Source organism: Balaenoptera borealis (genome assembly GCF_965194805.1).
Source record: "Balaenoptera borealis genome assembly, chromosome: 16".
NCBI classification, from domain to species: Eukaryota; Metazoa; Chordata; class Mammalia; order Artiodactyla; family Balaenopteridae; genus Balaenoptera; species Balaenoptera borealis.
This window is the reverse complement of record NC_138872.1, coordinates 23,750,947-23,771,094: the sequence shown is the minus strand read 5'-3', so window position 1 is coordinate 23,771,094 and position 20,148 is coordinate 23,750,947. Positions and strand designations below refer to the sequence as shown.

The window sequence follows — 20,148 nt, the reverse complement described above, 5'->3', positions numbered from 1 at the left end:
TAAATCAGAATCTTTGTGGGTGGGACCCGGGCATTCACTTTCTAAAAATCTCCCTTGGTGATTGCAATATGTAGCCAGTGTTAAAAAGTAGTGATCTAAGTAGGGTTGGCACATTTTTTCTGTAAAGGGCCAGACAATAAATATTTCAGCTTTGAAGGCCGTAAGGTCTCTGTCTTTACTCCTCAAATCTGCCATTGAAGTGTGGCAGCAGCCATGGTCAACATGTAACAAATGAGCATAGTGTATTTTCAATAAAACTTATTTATAATAACAGGCAGTGGGCCAGAGTTTGCCAGCCTCTGGTCTAAAGGCTTGATGATAGAGAAGGGGCTGCAGAGCTCTGAGGAGGATGGAAGGTGACCTTCCAGGCAGAACCAGACCTGGAACTCTGTTCTACTGACCATTTTAGTTCTTCACATTGTGCATGCTTACTTACTTAAGCATAAACATCCCGGCATTGAAAACAAAATGTTAGAATGCCAATACTTACACTTGTATTTAATTCTAGCTGCAAAAGACAAGGAGAAGAATAAAGAGAAGAAATTCAAAGAGTTTGTGAGGGTGAAGCCAAAGAAGAAAAAGAAAAAGAAAAAGAAAACCAAACCTGGTAAATTTTCCCCTGGGGCGTTTCACTTGGATTTCCTTACTGTAGGTAGGGAGGGGTTGCTTCTCCCCAGTCTTGGCCTCTGAGGAGAGGAAGGGCCAGCAGGCCTTTAATGGAGCTTGTGGGCTCAGCTGACCCCAGGTGCTACAAGGCCACATTGGTATTTAGAAAGCCCTCCCTCTTGCTGTGTTGGCCAGTGTGCTCTGTCACAATGGAAGCGCCATTGTAGGAGAGGATATGCAGGTGAATGACTGTATTTGTCTGCACACACAACTCTTAAACACACGTCTCTGAACCCTTTCAAGAAAGGATTCATTTCTTGAAAAGTGTGTGTCTAGCCCCCCAAAAAATGCTGATTTTTAAGAAAATCAGTGTTCCAGTCTTGGGAGCTAAAGGGATGCCACATTTTATTCTCAAAGTATCTTCTGGCTTAGAAAAGCAATCTTATCAGAAAAAGGGGAGAAGGGTGATGGTGAGGAAGAAGCTTTTTGTTTTGAGGTTCTTGGAGGTAGCTAGAAGTATTAATCCCTAAATCTGTTCTAGCTGAATTGCTTCTGAGCATTTGAGCTCTTTGAACAGCAGAGCTGTTGGTTGGATGGGGTTGATTCTGGAATGCCCTAGTGATGTCTGAGGGTGATAATTTCTTCCTGATCTTGTTCTTCCAGAATGCCCCTGCAATGAGGAGATCAGTGATGCCTCCCAGGAACCTTCTCCACCCAAGGCATTTGCTGTCACCAGGTGTGGGTCCTCACACAAGCCCGGGGTCCATATGAGCCCACAGCTCCATGGCTCAGAATCTGGAAACCACAAAGGGAAAGTGAAAATGTCCGGTAAGGAGGCTCTGCTGGCTTGATCATTTGTACAGCACGGCAGTCTGATTTATGGATTTATGGATTTATGTTGATATTGTAATCTACTCCCAGGCCTTCTGCAAGTAGTCTTTTAGGTCTTTTAAACAAGAAGTACATCAAATAAATAGGCCATTAGCCATACCTTTCCAGAACGTCCCTTCTCTCCAACTTTGGTCTTAGTAGAGTGTCTCTTTGGTACCTCTAAGCCAGTGTGTCTATAACCAAATCCATTATCCCCCAACTCCTTGCACACCTGCCCCTCCCGTTCCTCCATTTCTTGTTGGTGGCCTCTGCATCTAACCTGGTTGCTTGGGGAAATCTGAGTCAACCTTGAAGTTTCCCCTTCTTTAGCAACTTATAGGGTGATTGTGAGTTTAAAAGTAGTTAATAAGTATATGGAAAGTACTTAGAACAGTGGCTGGTATAGAATAAGTGATCAGTAAAGGATAGCTGTAATAACCACTAATCAGGTACCAAGATCTAGTGATTCTGGTTCTGATTATCCCTGGAATCTGCCCCTTCCTCATTCCCCAGTGTTTACAGAGTTTTAAAGGTAGCTGTGGATACAGACTGGGCTGTAAGCCAGGTCACGGCTGGGTGGGGTGAGGTCAAGGAACACGTTTGAGTCGTTAGGGATGATGATCTTTGTGGCTCCTGTGGAGTTGCAGTTTCTCTGCCAGTGAGCTCTGTGACCTTGAGCAGCCATTTACCTTGGGCTTCACTGTCAGGAAAATGAGGAAATGGAGTTTAGTTCACTGCCAGGCAGCACATATCATTCGGGTTGTTAGTAGATGACAGGCCTGAGGAACAGATTGGAGTTCGCGTTTCCCAGCTCTGTGAAGGTTCACAGTGGAGAAGGTCTGTAAGGTCATTTCTACTCTTGACAATCTAGGGGTTTTTTAAAATTTTATAACTATAATTTTAAAAAGTGACTGCTGTTTTCCCTTTCCTCTCAGAAGAAGATAATCTGAGTGACTCCTCCTCCGAGAGCTTTCTTTGGAGCGATGAGGAGTATGGCCAAGACGTTGATGTGACCACTAACCCAGATGAGGAACTTGATGGGGAGGACCGTTATGATTTTGAAGTGGTCCGCTGCATCTGTGAGGTTCAGGAGGAAAATGACTTCATGATTCAGGTAGGTGGAGCTTCCAGGAGACACAGGTATAGAGGAGCACAAACTGGTCCTTGGAGGGAATTTTGAGGGAATACAGTCTGAGGCCAGCAAAAATAATGTCATGTCAGAAGCCCCAGGTAGGCAGTGCTGTCAGCAGCAGATTGAGCTTTGCTTACTGGCTCAGCTTCCTCTGCATCTCAGGCTGGTATAAATAGCCTATGAATAGAATAAGAGAGGACTTGAGGGATCACTGAGTCTAAACCTCTTCTGCTCTGCTTGGGCCAGCTGGACCCACAAATGAGAAGGGCCTTGCCTGTGGTCACACAGTGAGGAGTTGAACAGTAGGGACCCAAATCTCTGGAGGGGCAGTTTGATCTTCCTATGGACCCATATCTTCTGTCTCAGGTAAATTTTCTTTATGGCCTAAAGAGATGGAGGCCAGTTTTATAACTTGTCTGTTTCTCATTCTTCATTTTCTTGGCATTTGTATTTGTCATCTCCATTTCTGGGATGTGCCTGTTGGGGGGCCTCCCTGCCTGCTTGGGGAGAGCATGACTGGCCAGCACCTGCTTGCCTCTGGCGCTTCTCTTGCTCTTAATCACAGTTCTGGTGGAGGTGGCTGCTGCCTGGCTGACTCCAGGGAGCCTGAGTTTTTTAAGTAAGTCATGTTTATGCTGGTTAGAATTCTTCTGGGAGTTTCTTTTTTTTTTAATAGCCTTCATGGCAACCTCTGGGAATTCAAGGTACATGAATGGTCTCAAATAGCTCCTGATATTTATGACCTTTAGAATGCATTAGGTCAGTGGTTTTCAAATCACTTTTTCAGCATCAGAACCCTTTTCCCTAATGGACTCTTTTCACAGAACCCCCAAATGTGTAACAGATAAAAGCAGTAGTTTTGGAAGTTCAAAATGAATAATTTTCACTTTTAAGTTCAAAAATGTGAATGGCTGGCCTCTTCCCATGAGGTCTAATATGCAGGTGGGGTTGTGAGCGGTGGTTGCCAACTTGGAGCATTTCAGTGGCTCAGTTGTTTTCCTTTTTTTGTGAGACAAGCCTAATGAACATGGCCATTGTATGGGGACTTTTCCTAAACAGCATGCTGTGTAGTCACTTTGGTTAATCAGAGATGGGAAGAAAAGCTTTGTTCTGAGGACAGCATAATACTAAGTTAGCCCAGCAGTACAGAATTATGTGTACCGGTGGGCTCTGTTGTCTTAACATTTAAGCTTGGAGTGTGCATTTTTTGTTTTGTTTTGTCTTCTAAAATAGTCCCATTTTATAAAACACACCCATTTGTAGAATCTCTGAAACTCAGTGGAATATAATTCAAAAACTTATGTAACATGAAAACCGTTGGGTTTTTTTTTTTTTTTTTTTTCCCTCCAGTAGAATTTTTTTTTTAAGTTTGGCTTTAAAAGGATGTTGAAAAAAAAAATTAAAAAAAGGATGTTGAAGGGCTTCCCTGGTGGTGCAGTGGTTAAGAATCCGCCTGCCAATGCAGGGGACACGGGATCGAGCCCTGGTCCAGGAAGATCCCACATGCCGTGGAGCAACTAAACCCGTGCGCCACAACTACTGAGCCTGCGCTCTAGAGCCCGCGAGCCACAACTACTGAGCCCGTGTGCCACAGCTACTGAAGCCCATGTGCCTAGAGCCCATGCTCCGCGACAAGAGAAGCCACCACAATGAGAAGGCTGTGCACTGCAATGAAGAGTGGCCCCCATCGCTGCAACTAGAGAAAGCCCACGCACAGTAACAAAGACCCAACGCGGCCAAGAATAAAAATAAATAAATAAATAAATAAATAAATAAAATTAAAGTATGTTGAAGATCGTTAGTTTTCATCCTGTCTCTCTGGGTGTGTGCTCAGTTCTGGGCCTTGGCGGCCTGAATTGGTCCTCATTTGTCCTTAGAAATCATTAGTGGGTGAGTAACGAAGGCCTCTCCTGGCAAGGCTCTTCCAGCTAATCAGTATAAGAGATGCAGTTCTGATCCACCACTGTACTTTCTCCATTGACTATTCTGTAAGTGGCAAGGATCATGGGGTGTTTGGGGCGGGTAGAGCTTGAAGTGCCATTTTGTGCTGTGAGGAAAACTAAGTTTGAAAAAATTGAGGCCACACCAGTTGTTACATGGCAGAGTCAGGAACTGAATTCCATCGCCTGCTTCCCAGGCTCCACATGACCTTCCCCGCAGCTCAGCTCAGCACTGTGGCTTCCTGTCTGGCATTGTGGTGGTGACGAGCTCACTTCAGAACACCTTGGGTTTTGTTGTAGAAGACTCTTCTCTGCTGTCCACTTGTTGTCCAGCTGGCTTTGTGTTATAGAGGGACAGTTTCTGACTATACCTGTCATTGTGAGCAGGGTACCTTTTTCCACTCAGTAACTTTAGCAAAAGGCATAAATTTAGAGGGAGCTAACTGGAACAATACAGTTTAAACTTTTAAAATGTATTCGTCTAGTTTTAAATATATTCATCATTTAGGAAAGTTCAAATCATTTTTTCTTAAAATAAATTTTAAACTTACATTGATAATTTGCACAACCCTAGAAAACATTTAGAATTTGTTCTCTAGAAGATTACTTTAGAGAAATAGTTTTCTTTGATCATTTTCGTTATTTGGTAGCAGTATTGCTCATGTATATTATTATTTGATTTTATTTACCAGTGCTAATTTAAATCACTGGAAGGTTAAAATCCTACTTAGTAATCATGAATGTTTGAGAAATCTGGGTACCACATAAAAAAATGAACATCAGGAAACCCATTTAATATTTAAATTATTTTAATTGCTCTAAGGCAGGTTTTGGCAAACTTTTTCTTAAAGGACCAGAAAATAAATATTTTAGGCTTTGGGCCATGTGATCTCTGTCACAACTACTCAACTCTGCCCCAAGCATTCAGAGGCAATCCAAAAAAATGAATGACCATGGTTATGTTCATATTATACTTTATTTACAAAAATAGGACTCAAGCTGAATTTGGCCTGTGGGCTGTAGTTTGCTGACCTTTGCCCTAGAGCAACAAATACATAACATTAGGTGCTGGACCCCAGTGAAAATTGTGTAGCAGCTTTAATAAGAAGCCCATTTTAAAAACTTTATTTGCTTTCGCTGGAGGCAGCCCTTGTCATCTTCTTAGGTATCACTCCAGAAACATTCAGTGGCTAAACAAGCGATATCAAATATATTCTCTCCATTTTTTTTCTTTCTTTTTGTGATAAAATATACATAAAATTTACCATCTTAACCATTTTTCAATATATGTGGCATTAAGTGAACTGGCATTGAGTACATTTACATTGCTGTACAACCATCTTTTTTTTTAACACAATGTTATTTTAATACATAGTGTTTTCAGTATCTTTTTTTCATTTAATAATATATGTTGAAGACCATTCCATTTTCAAATCTAAAAAAGCTTCCCCATTCTTTTTAAGGGTTGTATAATGGGTGGATCATCATTTATTTAACTCTTCCCTTGTTGATGGACGTTTGGATTGTTTCTAATCTTAGCAGTGATGTAATGAATAATTTTGTGTAAGTATATCTGTGGGACCAAGTTTTGAAAGTAAAATTCCAGGACCAAAGTAGGCGTGCATTTATTATTTTGACAAATACTGTTGTCATAACAATATTCTATAAACCTTCCCTGGTGTACCAAAGAACAGTCTTACCAGCGCCCTTGTCAGTACAGAGTACTATCAAACTTCTTTATCTTTGCGCTTCAGATAAGTGAAAAAACAATCTACTAGTATAGCCATTTTGTAATTTATTTTAATATACTTAAAAAATTTTTATGATTGTGGTTTTCTGCATTTTCCAAGAACTACAAAGAAGAAAACAAGGATTACTCAGATTATTTTTACCCAGGGATAAATCACTGTTGTTATTTTAGAATACACACATACACATGCATATATAAATGAAAATTATACTCTATAAACAGTTTTTCATGAGAATAACACTTGTGTGATGAAAGTAGTAAGTGCTTATTGTAAAAACTTCAGGCAATACATAAAGGTATGAAGAATTAATTGATATTTACATGTAATCCCAGAATCTAGAAATACTAATGTGTATGTATATTATTAGGCTGGTTTCATTTGACATTAATTTATATTAATTCAAGTTCCCTTACATTACTTTATTCTTATAATGGTTTCTTTGAACATCTTTTTATTTAAGATGTGTTTTTTTCCTTTGACCTGCCTGTTCATGTCCTTTATTCAGTTTTCTGTTGGATGGTTGGTCGTTTTCATACCCATTTGCATAAGCTTTTTTTTTTAAAAAAATATTTATTTATTTATTTGGCTGCACTGGGTCTTATTTGCGGCACATGGGATCTTTGTTGCTGCGTGCAGGATTTTCGTTGCCGTGTGTGGGATCTTTAGTTGTGGTGTGCAGGATCTTTAGTTGCGGCGTGTGGAATCTTTAGTTGTGGTGTGCGGGATCTTTAGTTGTGGTACGCTGGATCTTTTAGTTGCGCCACGTGGGATCTAGTTCCTGGACCAGGGATCGAACCCGGTCCCCCTGCATTGGGAGCATGGAGTCTTAACCACTGGACCACTAGGGAAGTCCCTGTGTAAGCTTTTTGTAGATATGTTTTTGTATCAGCTGTGAGAACAGTTACAAATATTTGTACCCACCTTGTCATCTGTCTTTTGGCTTGTCTTATAGATTTTTTTGTTTTTGTGAGGTCAAATATATCAAACTTTTCTTTAATGGCTTTTGAGATTTGAATAGCAGTTGCTTCCTCATTGGAAGTTCATAAAAATTTATAGAAAAGTCAATAAAAGAATTTTTCATGGTTTCTTCTGGTACTTTTGAGGTTTCATTTATTTTTTAGAAACCATATAAATATTTGATCCGCCTGGAATTTATCCTGGTATAAGGTGAAGGCTCTCTCTACCCAGTTGTCCCAACACCACGTCTTATTATTGAAACGCCGCCTTTATTTACTCTATTTCCGTATGTAGTTTGGATCTCATTCTGGATTCTCTCTTCCATTGATCTCTCTGCCTATATATTTACTTGTACAATTCTATTTTAGTTATTATACCTTTATAATATTTTAAAAATATCTGGTAGGGCTAGTACCCCCTTTGTTCTTTTTAATAAATTTCCTGGCTATTAGAATCAGCTTCTGTATAGTTCCAGAGCTATTAATTTATTATTTTGTTGGCATTACATTATTTTTATATATTAATTCAAGGAGAACTGACATCCTTATGATAATGACTCTTGCTATCCAGGAATAAAGTACAACTTACCATTCATTGACTTAAGTCTCCATGTCCTTCAAATATTTAAAAATTTTCTTTACACAGACCTTGCATGTTTTTATTCTTAGTCTCAGATTTATTCTTAGATATTTTATCTTTTCTGTTATTGTTCTTGTTCACTTCTAAATTTAAACTTTTGGGGAATTCCCTAGCGATCCAGTGGTTAGGACTCAGCGCTCTCACTGCTGGAGGGTGGGGCCCTGGGTTCAATCCCTGGTCGGGGAACTAAGATCCCTCAAGCCGCGTGGCACAGCTGTCCTCCCCCACAAAAAAAAAATTTAAACTTTTATTTTTAATTTTTATTTAAAAAAAATTTTCACCGCACCACACGGCATGTGGGATCTTAGTTCCCCAACCAGGGATTGAACCCACGCCCCCTGCAGTGGAAGTGCAGAGTCTTAACCACTGGACTGCCAGGGACGTTCCAATTTAAACTTTTTAAAAATGAATAATGTATATTAGCCAGACCCACATGAAAAACGTTATTTTGAAATTTTCAACTTAGGTGTATTTGATTCAATTTTGGTGTATCCTAGTTCTTAAAAGACGAAGTCATTGGTGGGAGAGACTTTCATTCTTAATTATTAGTCTGTTTTCTGCTACTAACTGCCTTTGTTGTCTCACACCCTTTTCTTTCCCTCTGAGCCTTTAGTTTCCTCATTGGAAATGGAAGAATCTGGATCACATCTTATCTGAAGTCTCTGTTCCAGCTCTGCCCCTGTTAGCCCATAAAAGCCCTTTGATGCTGGGGCCTATCTGACTCCAAGTGGCTGAGGACTGTGAGCTTTCTCCCTTGGGGCCAGGCTGGTGGCCCACCCTCCAGACCATGTCGGAAGCTCGCTGTCCACTTTCCAGAGCTATCCATTTGGTTGGGTAGTTAAAGGTTTAGGGCTTTGGTTTGGAATTGCTTAAAGTGTCCTAGTATCTCCTTTGGCATCCTTTTCCTCTCCATTCCCTCCTCTGGACCCTTAGCCCTCAGGCTTGCTATCCTCAGGCCAGCCACACGTCTGTCTCCCAGTGCTGCCCTCATCCTCTGCTCCTTTCTTTCCCTCTCTGCCTCCTGCCCCTTCTCTCTTTCCCCCTTCCCCAGGGAAGGCAGTGGAGCCTAGGGATTAAAAGAACTAGCCTTGCAGTCAGCCAGGCTTGTGTTCTGATCCACTGTTGCATCTTCTCAGCTGTGTGACCGTTGGTAAGGTTTAGAAAGAACAAATGCAAAGTGCTAGCACATGTTGAGTCCAGGAGGCATCAAAGTGAGTTAGCCTACCCATTCGTAGCAGTAATAGATAGGCTCTTAATACATAAAAGCTGTGTGCTGGGCTCTACGATATGAACTTTGACATGTGACCCATAGATTCCTCACAAACAGCCCCACACGGTTGGTAGGAATAGTATCCTATTTTGCAGATGGGGAAACTGAAGCCCAGGGTGGAGAAGTGACCTGTGCAAGGTCACACAGCTAATGAATGTCTGAGCCAGAATTCAAACTCAGGTTTTTGTCTTTCTAAGTTAACCTCCCTCTAAGGACTTAAACAGTTATTCCTCTCTTTATAAAGTGATCAGAAACGTGAAAGCCTCTAGAAATGGGAGGGTAAATAGTCATTTTTCTGAGATCAGTACTGTTTAATTTAAATGTTCTTCATCTGTGCTGTCCAGTACGGTAGCTACTAGCCTCATACGGCTGTTGAGCACTTAAGATGTGGCTAGTGGGACTAAGGAACTGAATTTTAAATTAGTTTGTTAACTGAAATATTAAAAGCACAGGTGGCTAGTGGCTGCTCTGGAAGAGTGGTTGCAGCTCAGCTCCCACTCCCTCCTCCTCCTCTCCCTCCCTCCTCCTTCCGCCTCCCACTGCCCCTTTCCCCCCACAGGTGGGTCTTATTTTTGGATGGAGGATTCCTTCTGAGTTTAATTTTTATTGCTTCTTTAATTCTAACAGTGTGAAGAGTGCCAGTGCTGGCAGCATGGGGTCTGCATGGGATTACTGGAAGAAAATGTGCCTGAGAAATACACCTGTTATGTTTGCCAAGACCCTCCAGGTAGAGATTTCTGGAGTCAGGGATATTAACAATGTGTAGCCTTTTCCTTAGCACAGCTGGCGGTGAAGCAGCCTGAGTGTCTGTGGTCTTGAGACTCATTTCTTCAGCATCGGCTAGACTCTGCCTCCTCTTCGCCTTTGTTGCTAGCTCACCTGGTGGCCAGCTGTCCTGAACTTGGCAGTAAGAGAGCATGTATGAAGAGGTTCACCTAGTGGAAGGCCTGGCCTTGAGCTAGAATTTTGTTGTGAGGGGGAGGGTGAGTGGGTGGGTAAAAATCATATAACATGAGCTCTACCGTCTTAACAAATTTTTAAGTGTACAGTACAGTATTCTTTATAAACTATAAGCACAATGTTGTATAGCAGATCTCCAGAACTTTTGCATATTGTACGACTGAAACTGTATAAACAATGGAACGCTGTACCGATTTGCATGTCATCCTTGCGTGTTGGCCATGCGAATCTTTTCTCTGTTGTTCTAGTTTTAGAATATGTGCTGCCAGAGCAAGCCCCTTTTCCTTTTCTTGAGAGTTCATGAGGTTGTGGGCTCTGTCCTTGGCTTTTCAGGGCTGTTGAAGGGTTGGAAACCGGCCTCTGCTCCCTCTGGTGGCATCTGCCTTCCATTGCATCGTTGCCACCTGGAAGGGAGATATGCCCTTGAGGGGAGGGGAAAGGTGTGTTTGCAAAGAGCCTGTCTGCCACCCAGAGCAGTGAATTAATTCCTTAGGATCAGTTCGTTTCATTGTTCCTTGACCGCAGGGCTGGCCTATGGCTCTTGGGTTCCCCTTTCCAGAAATCTCAGGGGTGGATTATAAATCTGTGGTTCTTGTCTTGCTGTCAGTGGGATGTGACATCGTCTGCATTCATCACCTGTAAGGTTGCTCCCCTTGGGTCCAGTCCCATGATCCCCTTACAGCTAGACAACGCTGGAGAGCCTCTGCTTCTGTTATTCCTTTTTGTCCTATGAGGTGGGCCTGGTAGGAGCTCCTATTCTTATTTCTGCTTATGAGGAAGAAATTGATGCCCAGGGAAATGAATGACTTTCCTAATCTCATGAAGCAGATTGGAATTAGAACTGACTTGTGGGACCAAGTCTCTTGATTTTGCTGGTTGTATAGGGAGGGCCTGGGCTACCACAGTTCATTTTCCAGCAAGTAGGTCCCCCTGGGGCCTGATAACCTCTATTGTGACACTGTGTCTTCCTGTGCTAGATTCGTCTATAGACAGAGAGCAATCTGCCTCTGTTTTTCCCTTTATCCCAAGGAAAGAATATGGTCAGAAGATTAGTCCATAAGTCATGGAATATAATTGATGGGCAGGATCTCAGAGACCACTTAGTTTAGCCTTGACATTTAACAGGCAAGCAACAGGCCCAGAAGGGACATGATTGGCCTAAGATCACTCAGACAGTTAGTGCTGGATAGGAGATGACAACTGGTGTCTCTGACCTTTGTCTTGTAAAACAGGTAGTGCTGCTTTGAATCCTGCTGCTCAGGCTACCTCTGTGGCAGCTGCCTCTGAGATACCACACATAATCCCCAGGGCTCCTTTAGGGCACCGTTTAAAAATCTCTTTTGTCTACTTTATTGTCTCTCACTCTTTCTGTCCACTTTTCTCTTTTTAGAAATCATATACACCATCGTCATCAATCCCTATGCACTTGCTGAACTTTTATAACTAAATTGCCAAGGCTGGGAATAGATTCCTTGAATTGAGCACTCAGTGACTGTCACATTTATTGACTATGTTTGATTCTGCAGTCTTGGGCCAGAAGTTTAATCTAACAGATCTCTTCTTTAAAGGTTACTTAAAGGTGTTGTTAACAGAGTGGAGGTGTATCCCCACCATGTGTCTTAGAAAAGCCAGAAATAGCGCCAGGACCTTGATAGGGTTTGCCTGGGTTATTTTAGGGTCTTTATAGCCATTGAGAGGTGAACAACAGTCTGATTGGAAGCTGTTCCCTTGGCTTTTACAGCAGGAAACACTGTGCCAAGTCACGTGTGGTTGTGTTTTCAGTCCTTCCTTAGGATCCCTGTAATGAACAGAACCGCTGAAGCTGTTTGGTTCATCTGTCATTGTTACAGATGGGAAATGGAGGTCCAGAGAAGGGAGTGGGGGGCCTGACCATTCATTTAGTTAGGCGGTATGTGACAGTTGGAGGGGCACTTGGGGCTTCTTTCCATTTGATAAATCCATTCAAGATGCCTTTTGCCAGACACTGAGGATATAACCATGAACAAAACAATTCCTATTCTTCTGGCTTTTAGTGGGGTTTGGACCAGAAACAGATGTCAAAATAAGTCATCTAAACAAGAACATGTTAGGTAGGGATGAATGCTTTGAGGGGGCAAAAGCCTTCAGATCGGGAATGACTCGGAGGCACGGAAGAGGCTCTCGTACTTTGGGAGGTAACCAACGGCCTCTCTGCGGAGGTGGTAAGGAGCCAGTCCTGCAAAGGCCGTGGGGAATAGTGCTCCAGACAGGGGTATGGGTGCTAGAGCAGAGACCCTAAGACCAGAAAGAGCTTGAATGTGTTCCGGAAAGGGTGGGGCAAGGAGGGCAGGAAGGAGCCCGGTCCTGCCGGCCTCATTAGATCAGTCAGGGCTTTGGGTTTTCTTCTGTGCACGATAGGAAGTCATCGAAGGTTTTAAGTGGCAGAGGGAATGATGTGATTTAACTTTAACAAGATATCCAAGTTCCCACTCTACCTCTGGCCAGTTGCAGAGATCAGGAAATTTATATACTTTTCTCACTACCTTATCCCCAACACCTAGTGGAGAGCCCAGCATATAGTAGGTGCCAAGTAAATGTATACTGGATGAATGAATGAACAAAATGAACACACCAGTCCATCCTTCCAATAGTTTGTGTGATAATTGTGCGATGATGAAATGGTCTGGGTTTCCTTCAGACCAAGGATTAACTCTCTCATTGTCACTGCTTTAGGTCAGAGGCCTGGCTTCAAGTACTGGTATGACAAGGAGTGGTTGAGCAGGGGACATATGCATGGCCTGGCATTTTTAGAAGAGAACTATTCCCACCAGAATGCCAAGAAGATTGTGGCCACCCACCAGCTTCTCGGCGATGTGCAGAGAGTGATCGAGGTTCTGCATGGCCTGCAGCTCAAGATGAGCATCTTGCAGTAAGTGTGGCACCTGCAGCTTTGGGGATGAGTCTGATTTGGTGTGGGGAGAGGGCAGGATAAATATGAGAAATTGGAAAGCCACAAAATCAGTGATAAGATGGATAAGTTTGAGACTTTTATTTAAAATTCTCAGTTACATGATAAACATTCTTTTTAAAAAAAATTAACTCCATTGAGGTATAATTTACATATAATTAAGTTCACCCATTTTAAATGTTCATTGAGCTTTGGCAAATGTATATACAAACACTACTTTAATCAAGATATGGTGTGTGGGGACCTCCCTAGCAGTCCAGTGGTTAAGACACCACACTTCCAATGCAGGGGGTGCAGGTTCGATCCCTGGTCAGGGAACTAAGATCCCACGTGCCACATGGTGTGGCCAAAAAATAAAATAAAATAAAATGCCTTAGAAAAAAAAAAGAAAAAGAAATGGTGTATTTATGGTTTGTTTTTTGTGTTTTTTGTACCATTCTGAGTTGTTTTTTTCTATTTTGGCTGCGCTGGGTCTTTGTTGTGGGCTTCTCTAGTTGCAGAGCATGGGTTTAGTTGCCCCGCAGCATGTGGGATCTTAGTTCCCAGACCAGGGATTGAACCCGCGTCCCCTGCTTTGGAAGGCAGATTCTTAACCACTGGACGACCAGGGAAGTCCCTGTTCTGAGTTTTTGGGTTTTGTTTTTTAAACTGTGGTAAGATATACATAAAATAAAGTTTGCTATCTTAAACATTTTTAAGTGTACAGTTCAGTAGTGTTAAGTACATTCACTCTGTTGCAGCCAATCTCCAGAACTCCTTGTGTGGGGCAAAACAAACTCTGTACCCATTAAGCAACTTCTCTCCATTTCCCCTCCCCCAGCCGCTGACAGCCACCCTTCTACTTTCTGTCTCTCTGAATTTGACTGCTCTGGGTACTTCATATAAATGGGATTCTACAGTATTTGTCTTTTTATGACCGGCTCATTTCACTTAGACTAATGTCCTTAAGGTTTGTCTATGTTGTAAGTTGTATCAGAATTTCCTTCCTTTTTAAGGCTAAATAATATTCCATTATATGTAATACCACATTTTGTTTATCCATTCATCCTAAACATCGTGTTTTGGTTTTTTTTTTTTTTGGCCACACCTCGCGGCTTGCGGGATCTCAGTTCCCTGACCAGGGATTGAACCTGGACCGCAGACTGTGACAATGAAAGCCTGGAATCCTAACCACTAGGCCACCAGGGAACTCCCATCCTAAACATTCTTGATTGGTAAACAAAGTAAAATTGAAAGCTGTTGAGACATTTTTGGTGGGCCCGCTCTCTAGCATAGTGGTTGCTCAATAAATATGTCTCTTGATGTTTTGCTTATACAGAAAAGTTTTAGGCCTTTTGGAGCTGGACTTCTGTTTAATGGCCAGGATTTGGAGTCAAATTGAGTGTGAATTTCCTTCCGTGGTGGTATCCTACATGTCAGATGACCCAAGTTCACATAAGCTCTGAAAGAAAGAAATGTGGCTCATATTGGGGTCTGTTGGCTTTTATAATCTGCTCCCACTTTACCACATAGGGCAATTGGGCCTTGAGTGGGGCAGCCCCTCTCCCGTGGTTTCCAGGGGCAGAGCCAGGACTAGAACTCAAGTCCAGCTCCCACCAAGTACTTGTCCTAATCTTTCTAACTGCCTCTCCTCAGTGGTTCCAGGAATTTTCTTTTGGTGTTTGCACAGTGTGTGGCAGGGATAACTTCTCTCCTTAAATTCTCCCACGAGCCTGCCCATAGGGTGCCATTTTAATGACGTCATCAACAATGCAAACTCCAGTGCCACAAGTGAGTTAGACTTGATAGGCCAGTTCCCGACAAGGTTTCCTTTGTGCTATAATTAGTCCTGAAGGCCTCTTGGTGTCAGGTGAAGTAGAGTGTCAGAGCCCGGAGATGACAGAATGGGGGTCTGCTTTCTCTTGCATTCTGGTGCACAGAGGCCTGCCTTCAAGTACAGACATGGCAAGGAGTGGTTGAGCAGGGCACATTCAGCAAGGGTATGTGTTGATTTGGGTAAAAGCCAAGCTGCTATAACAAAACCAAAAAAATAAAGGCTAAAACAAAATGGAATTTTCTTTCTCACATAAGGCATGGTCCAGAGGTAGGCAGGGGTCCAGGCCAGGTAGGTGGCCTTTCTCCAAGATTCCAGCTATGGACGTGGGGACTTGGGTTCCTTCTGTCTTAATTGCTCTGGCATTCTATTAGGGTTCATCTCACCTGCGTGGTCCAAGCAGATGCATCTGTACCTCAACTCTGCTCTGACCCCCAGGAGGGGGAGCAAGTGGTTTCACGGACACACCTAACTGCAGGAGGCTAGTAGCCAGGTGGCTGTGTGCCCTGAGCAAACTCAGGAGTGAGGGTGGAGGTGGGTGTAAGAGAAGGAAAGGATGGTTACTGGGGAAATTAACCGTTACTGTGACGGTATCTGTTGAGGTGAACTGAATCAAGTGACCCTGTTTTGGATGTCTTAGACTGGGTATTCCCTCACATTTTATAAAATCAGAAAATTTTCTTCCATATAAGCCAAGTGAGTTTCTTCTTAACGAGATGCCAGAAATTGACTGAGACAGGTGGAAGGTGAGGGCAAACCTCAGATGATGCTCCTGATTGTAAATGTTGCTATGTTTCTTTTCATTTGAGGATTCAGTCAGATGGTGTTCTCTTTCTTCTCACTGAAATACCAGTGCTCCAGCCCTGTCCCATATTCCAGAACCTTGTTCCTTCTAAATCCCCATTTAGATCCTTCATCTTTATTTTTTTTAAATAAATTTATTTATTTTATTTATTTATTTTTGGCTGCATTGGGTCTTTGTTGCTGCGCACGGGCTTTCTCTAGTTGCGGCGAGCGGGGGCTACTCTTCGTAGCGGTGCGTGGGCTTCTCATTACGGTGGCTTCTCATTGCGGAGCACGGGCTCTAGGCGCGCGGGCTTTAGTAGTTGTGGCTCGCGGGCTCTAGAGCACAGGCTCAGTAGTTGTGGTGCACAGGCTTAGTTGCTCCGCAGCATATGGGATCTTCCCGGACCAGGGATCGAACCCATGTCCCCTGCATTGGCAGACGGATTCTCAACCGCTACTCCACCAGGGAAGCCCCTAGATCCTTCATCTTTATAGCAGTGACTTTGTACTGGAATTAAATCTGACTTCTCCAAGAAGTTCAGGAGGGAGTATAGGGAGATCTTGTTACTCATTATATGTGGAGAAAAGAGCCTGGGAGACAGGGAGGTGGTCCCAGTATGTCTCTGTACACCTGGATAGTCTCTGCTATCACAGGCTCTGGGTCTTCATTCTCAGAAATTTTGTTCCTAAGTGACCTGGTGGATTCATTTTCAAAAGCAAACAGTAAAACTGGGAATAACTTCAAATGCTGTCATTTTGAAAGTAACATGCATGGCTGTGCATACCTTCTTCATGATTGACAAGGCTTACAAAGAAAGGCCAGGGTCATCCTTGTGTAGTAGCTGGGGCTTCAGATCTTAGCTGGGAGGATGAAAATTGTAGGAGGGAGGAAGCAAAGACTTTTGTGATTTTTGTGCAAGAACAGGTCCGTACTGTGGTCTCTATGCTCCAAGTTAACAGATTTCAGGCTACAGTAGACCTGAAAGTGAACAAGGACTCCCATTTCCTCTGATGCAGTTGTGATGTCAGAGGCATGTCTGGGGTCCTAGGTTCCTGGTACAGGCTGTGATTACCCTGTTGGAGGTGGCCAGGGACCCAGGCTGCCTCGGTGCTGGTGGTTTCCTCTCCTTCCCCAGTGGATCAGAGTGGTATTGGGGATTGCTGGGGTGGGAGAGCCAAGAAAGGATAGTTGTAGCCCCTTGCGAACAGAATTTTAGGTTCTGTAAGATCATTCCATGCTGTTCTATTTATGGCCTATTCCATTTCTGCAGGAAGGCTTCAGGAAAGTGTGTGTGGGGCTGGGGGGGTATCTGTATGGGGGAGTTGCTGGTGAATTCCTGCTGATCTGGTTTCAGTGTTTCTCAGTTGGGACTGGTGAAGGTAATGTTTACAATTTTACCATGAGATAATTCTCTGTATGTGTGGAATTGTACCGAGCATTACAGGATATTTAGCATCTCTGAATTCAGTGAACTGAATGCTGAGGTCACATATGTGACAATCAGTAGTCATTGTGACAGTTGGAAAGGCTCCCACACATTTCTGCACATCTGTGAACCAAATGTGAGTAGTACCCATCCGTCCTCCCACTTGCTTGCAAACACCCCTGCCAGCTAGGAACTGCCGGTAGCTGGTGGGCCTTACTCGGGAAGCCCAGTTTTTCTTCCTCCGTTCTTTTCTCCTTTCCTTTCTTTCTTCATTTCATTTAATGATCCAAGGTTATAATGGAAGTTCTGGATGGTAAACAAGAGTTAAAAAGGTGAAGTTTATCTAGAGTCGTGGCTTTTAAACTTAAATATATATCCCACAGTAAGAAATACATTTTATATCACTCACATGTACAAAACAGAAACTAAAATTTCACAAAACACCTACTCTTACTTAGAATGGTGCATTCTGGTATTTTCTGTTTTTCCTTTTTTACAATTGATTATGATCCAGTAAATTAAAGACTTTCTGTTGGGTCAAACCTCAGACGGTGAATGATTGTGGGAAACTCTGAAGTCATACACAGAGTTTTATGTACACGTATACATGTAGCAAGAGCTTTCAGATTCTCAGAAGTGTCTGTGGCCCAAAAAGGGAGCAGAATCCTTGTTCTTTAATAACAGATTTTCCTCTTTGGAATGGTGCGAACAGAAGATTTTGTTATTAATGGCCTATGCCTAGGTGACTTCTGGTTACCACCTCCCTCCCGGGTCACCACTGGATTTGTGTAATTGAGTGCCATTGCATGCCAGGATTATCATGGCTGTTTATTAATAAGTTAAGGTTATTTTTAGTCACAATTGAAGAGCACTTTACTGCCAACAAAGTACTATACTTCCATTCAAATTAATTCACTTCATCTATAGCAAACTCAGTGGTTGCTGGCAGACAGGTAGATGGTTAGCCAGATTTGCAGAGGAGGAAACGGGAACGAGGCTGGCTGAGTGACATGGCTCAGCTGCACTGCTAATCAGCGGCTGAGCTGAAATGCAGCCAGGTCTTCTGACTCCCAAGTCCAGTCCCACTCACTGTGAGTGATACAGCAGGAGCTTGCCTGGAAGTGGTCTCCTCAGAGGCTGCTGATTTACATTCCCTCTTGTGTGGCAAATGGTGGCTTGTACCAGTTGGCCCAGGTGGGAGGTCTTCGCCCCTGTTGGAAAGCCCCTGCAGTGGTCCCAGGTACTCCAAAGCCCTCTCCGTGTTTGCCCTCCCAACAGAAGCCGGGAGCATCCTGATCTGCAGCTGTGGTGTCAGCCTTGGAAACAGCATCTGGCGGAGGGGAGATCTCATTCCAAACACATCCATGTCACTGAAGCCAAGAGCAGGGAGGAAGCCCCAAGCTATAGAACTTTGAACGGGGCGGTGGAGAAGCCTCTGCCCCTGCCCTTGCCCCGGTCTGTGGAGGAGTCATATATCACCAGCGAGCACTGCTACCAGAAGCCCCGCACCTACTACCCCGCTGTGGAACAGAAGCTGGTGGTGGAGACCCGGCGCTCTGCCCTTGACGATGCAGTCAACCCCCTCCACGAGAATGGTGACGATTCCCTCTCTCCGCGCCTGGGCTGGCCTCTAGAACAAGACAGGAGCAGAGGGGACAGTGACCCCAAACCCAGCTCCCCAAAGGTATGGGGCTCGCTTGTACTGGTTCTTAATTCGGTGTTTGAGTGTTTGTACCTTCTCCTCCTAGGGCTAAATGTTCTGTGGAAGATGTTTATTATAGAGTTGTATTTACTGTAAAATTGTATATAAATTTGCTTATCATAGATGTATTTTGGTCTGTTAAAATGAGTACAAAGTCAAGAGAGCCCACTTAAACCCCAAAGATCATTGGTTCTAGGAAATGTCCACAAAGTGGCAGAGTCGGGGGCGGGGTGTGGAGAGGTGGGAGGTAGCAGGGGAAAAGGGTTGACTGGAACTTGATAAATGGAAGTAAGTTAGGAAAGTGAGTTTTTTTCTTCAATGCAATTTATAGTTGCCCGTGGGTGCTATTCCTTCGCACAAGCAAAGAATGAGTCAGGTGTTTTGTTAGGCATAAGGTTTTCAGTACAATTCTATGCTGGCTTTACTTTTCACTTTGCAGCCCTGACATAGGAACAGTCCATTTTGTCAAAATATTTGCTGGTTTCATCAGTTTTCCCAAGAGATACTCTCAGTTTCTTGTTATTCAAGTCATTCTCTTCTGGAGCCCCCTGTGTTCTCTTGCCAGTGTTCACTGGTCTCATTCTGCCCTATCCTCAGTTGTCAGTGAGGATTTGTGTGATTTGAGAGCTTCTCCACCCTTGTCATACTTACCTTCACAGACTTCATTGTGTGGGATGGTATCACCAGCATAAGTCCATTGCTGCATCTTGCCGAGGGGGAGCATCCTAGGTTAGAAGCCCCTCAAGGGTGGGCATTATACCTCGTTCAGCCTGTATCCTTGCCAGGGTCTAAACAGTGCTGGGTGAGGCTGCTGAGGACATAGTCTTTGGAGACAGACCCAGTTTCAAGTCTGGGCTCAGCCACTTTATATCACTGTGTGATTCTGAGCAGGTCACTTCACCTCCTCAGACGTGTCTCCTTACCCCCCTATCGAGTGGAGCCAGTGGCAGCGCCCTCTCAATTACTGTGCAGCATATCTGTGAAAAGCTCTCAGAACATGGCTTTGCACATAGTCACCCCTAAATAAATGTTAACTAGAACCTGTTTCATTTCAAATGAGTGAATGAAAGGTTGCGGTCACAAACCCCAGAAAAGGTTTGTGATCATGCAGACTAGGCAAATTGCCTAGAGGTGTCTGGCACATCATGAAAAAATCAGGAAATACTGGGCCTAAACAAGGCAGCTGGGGTTAAAAATCTCTTTCATTGGTAGCAGGCTGACCATAGGCCGGCACTGTGTTTTATAAACATTATCCTATTTCATCCTCATGAACCTTTAAAGTAGGATTTACTACTTCCTTCTTTCCCATGAGGGAACAGAGGCCCAGAGAGGTGAAGTAACTCATCCA

At 43.4% G+C, this 20,148-nt stretch overlaps 1 protein-coding gene across 6 annotated transcripts in view; it reads left to right on the top strand.

The window, feature by feature from the left end:
* Nucleotides 1–20,148, top strand: part of PHF20 (PHD finger protein 20) — a 134,739-nt gene that overhangs the window by 106,820 nt on the left and 7,771 nt on the right. For 5 of the 6 annotated variants that reach the window (XM_082359369.1, XM_082359370.1, XM_082359371.1 and 2 more), the window contains 6 exons: nt 509–607; nt 1,270–1,434; nt 2,412–2,590; nt 9,793–9,892; nt 12,838–13,033; nt 18,377–18,782. In XM_082359369.1, coding sequence (XP_082215495.1) covers nt 509–607; nt 1,270–1,434; nt 2,412–2,590; nt 9,793–9,892; nt 12,838–13,033; nt 18,377–18,782 — 1,145 coding nt within the window. The remainder of the gene's footprint in view (nt 1–508; nt 608–1,269; nt 1,435–2,411; nt 2,591–9,792; nt 9,893–12,837; nt 13,034–18,376; nt 18,783–20,148) is intronic. The other variant, XM_082359372.1, reaches the window with a different exon arrangement.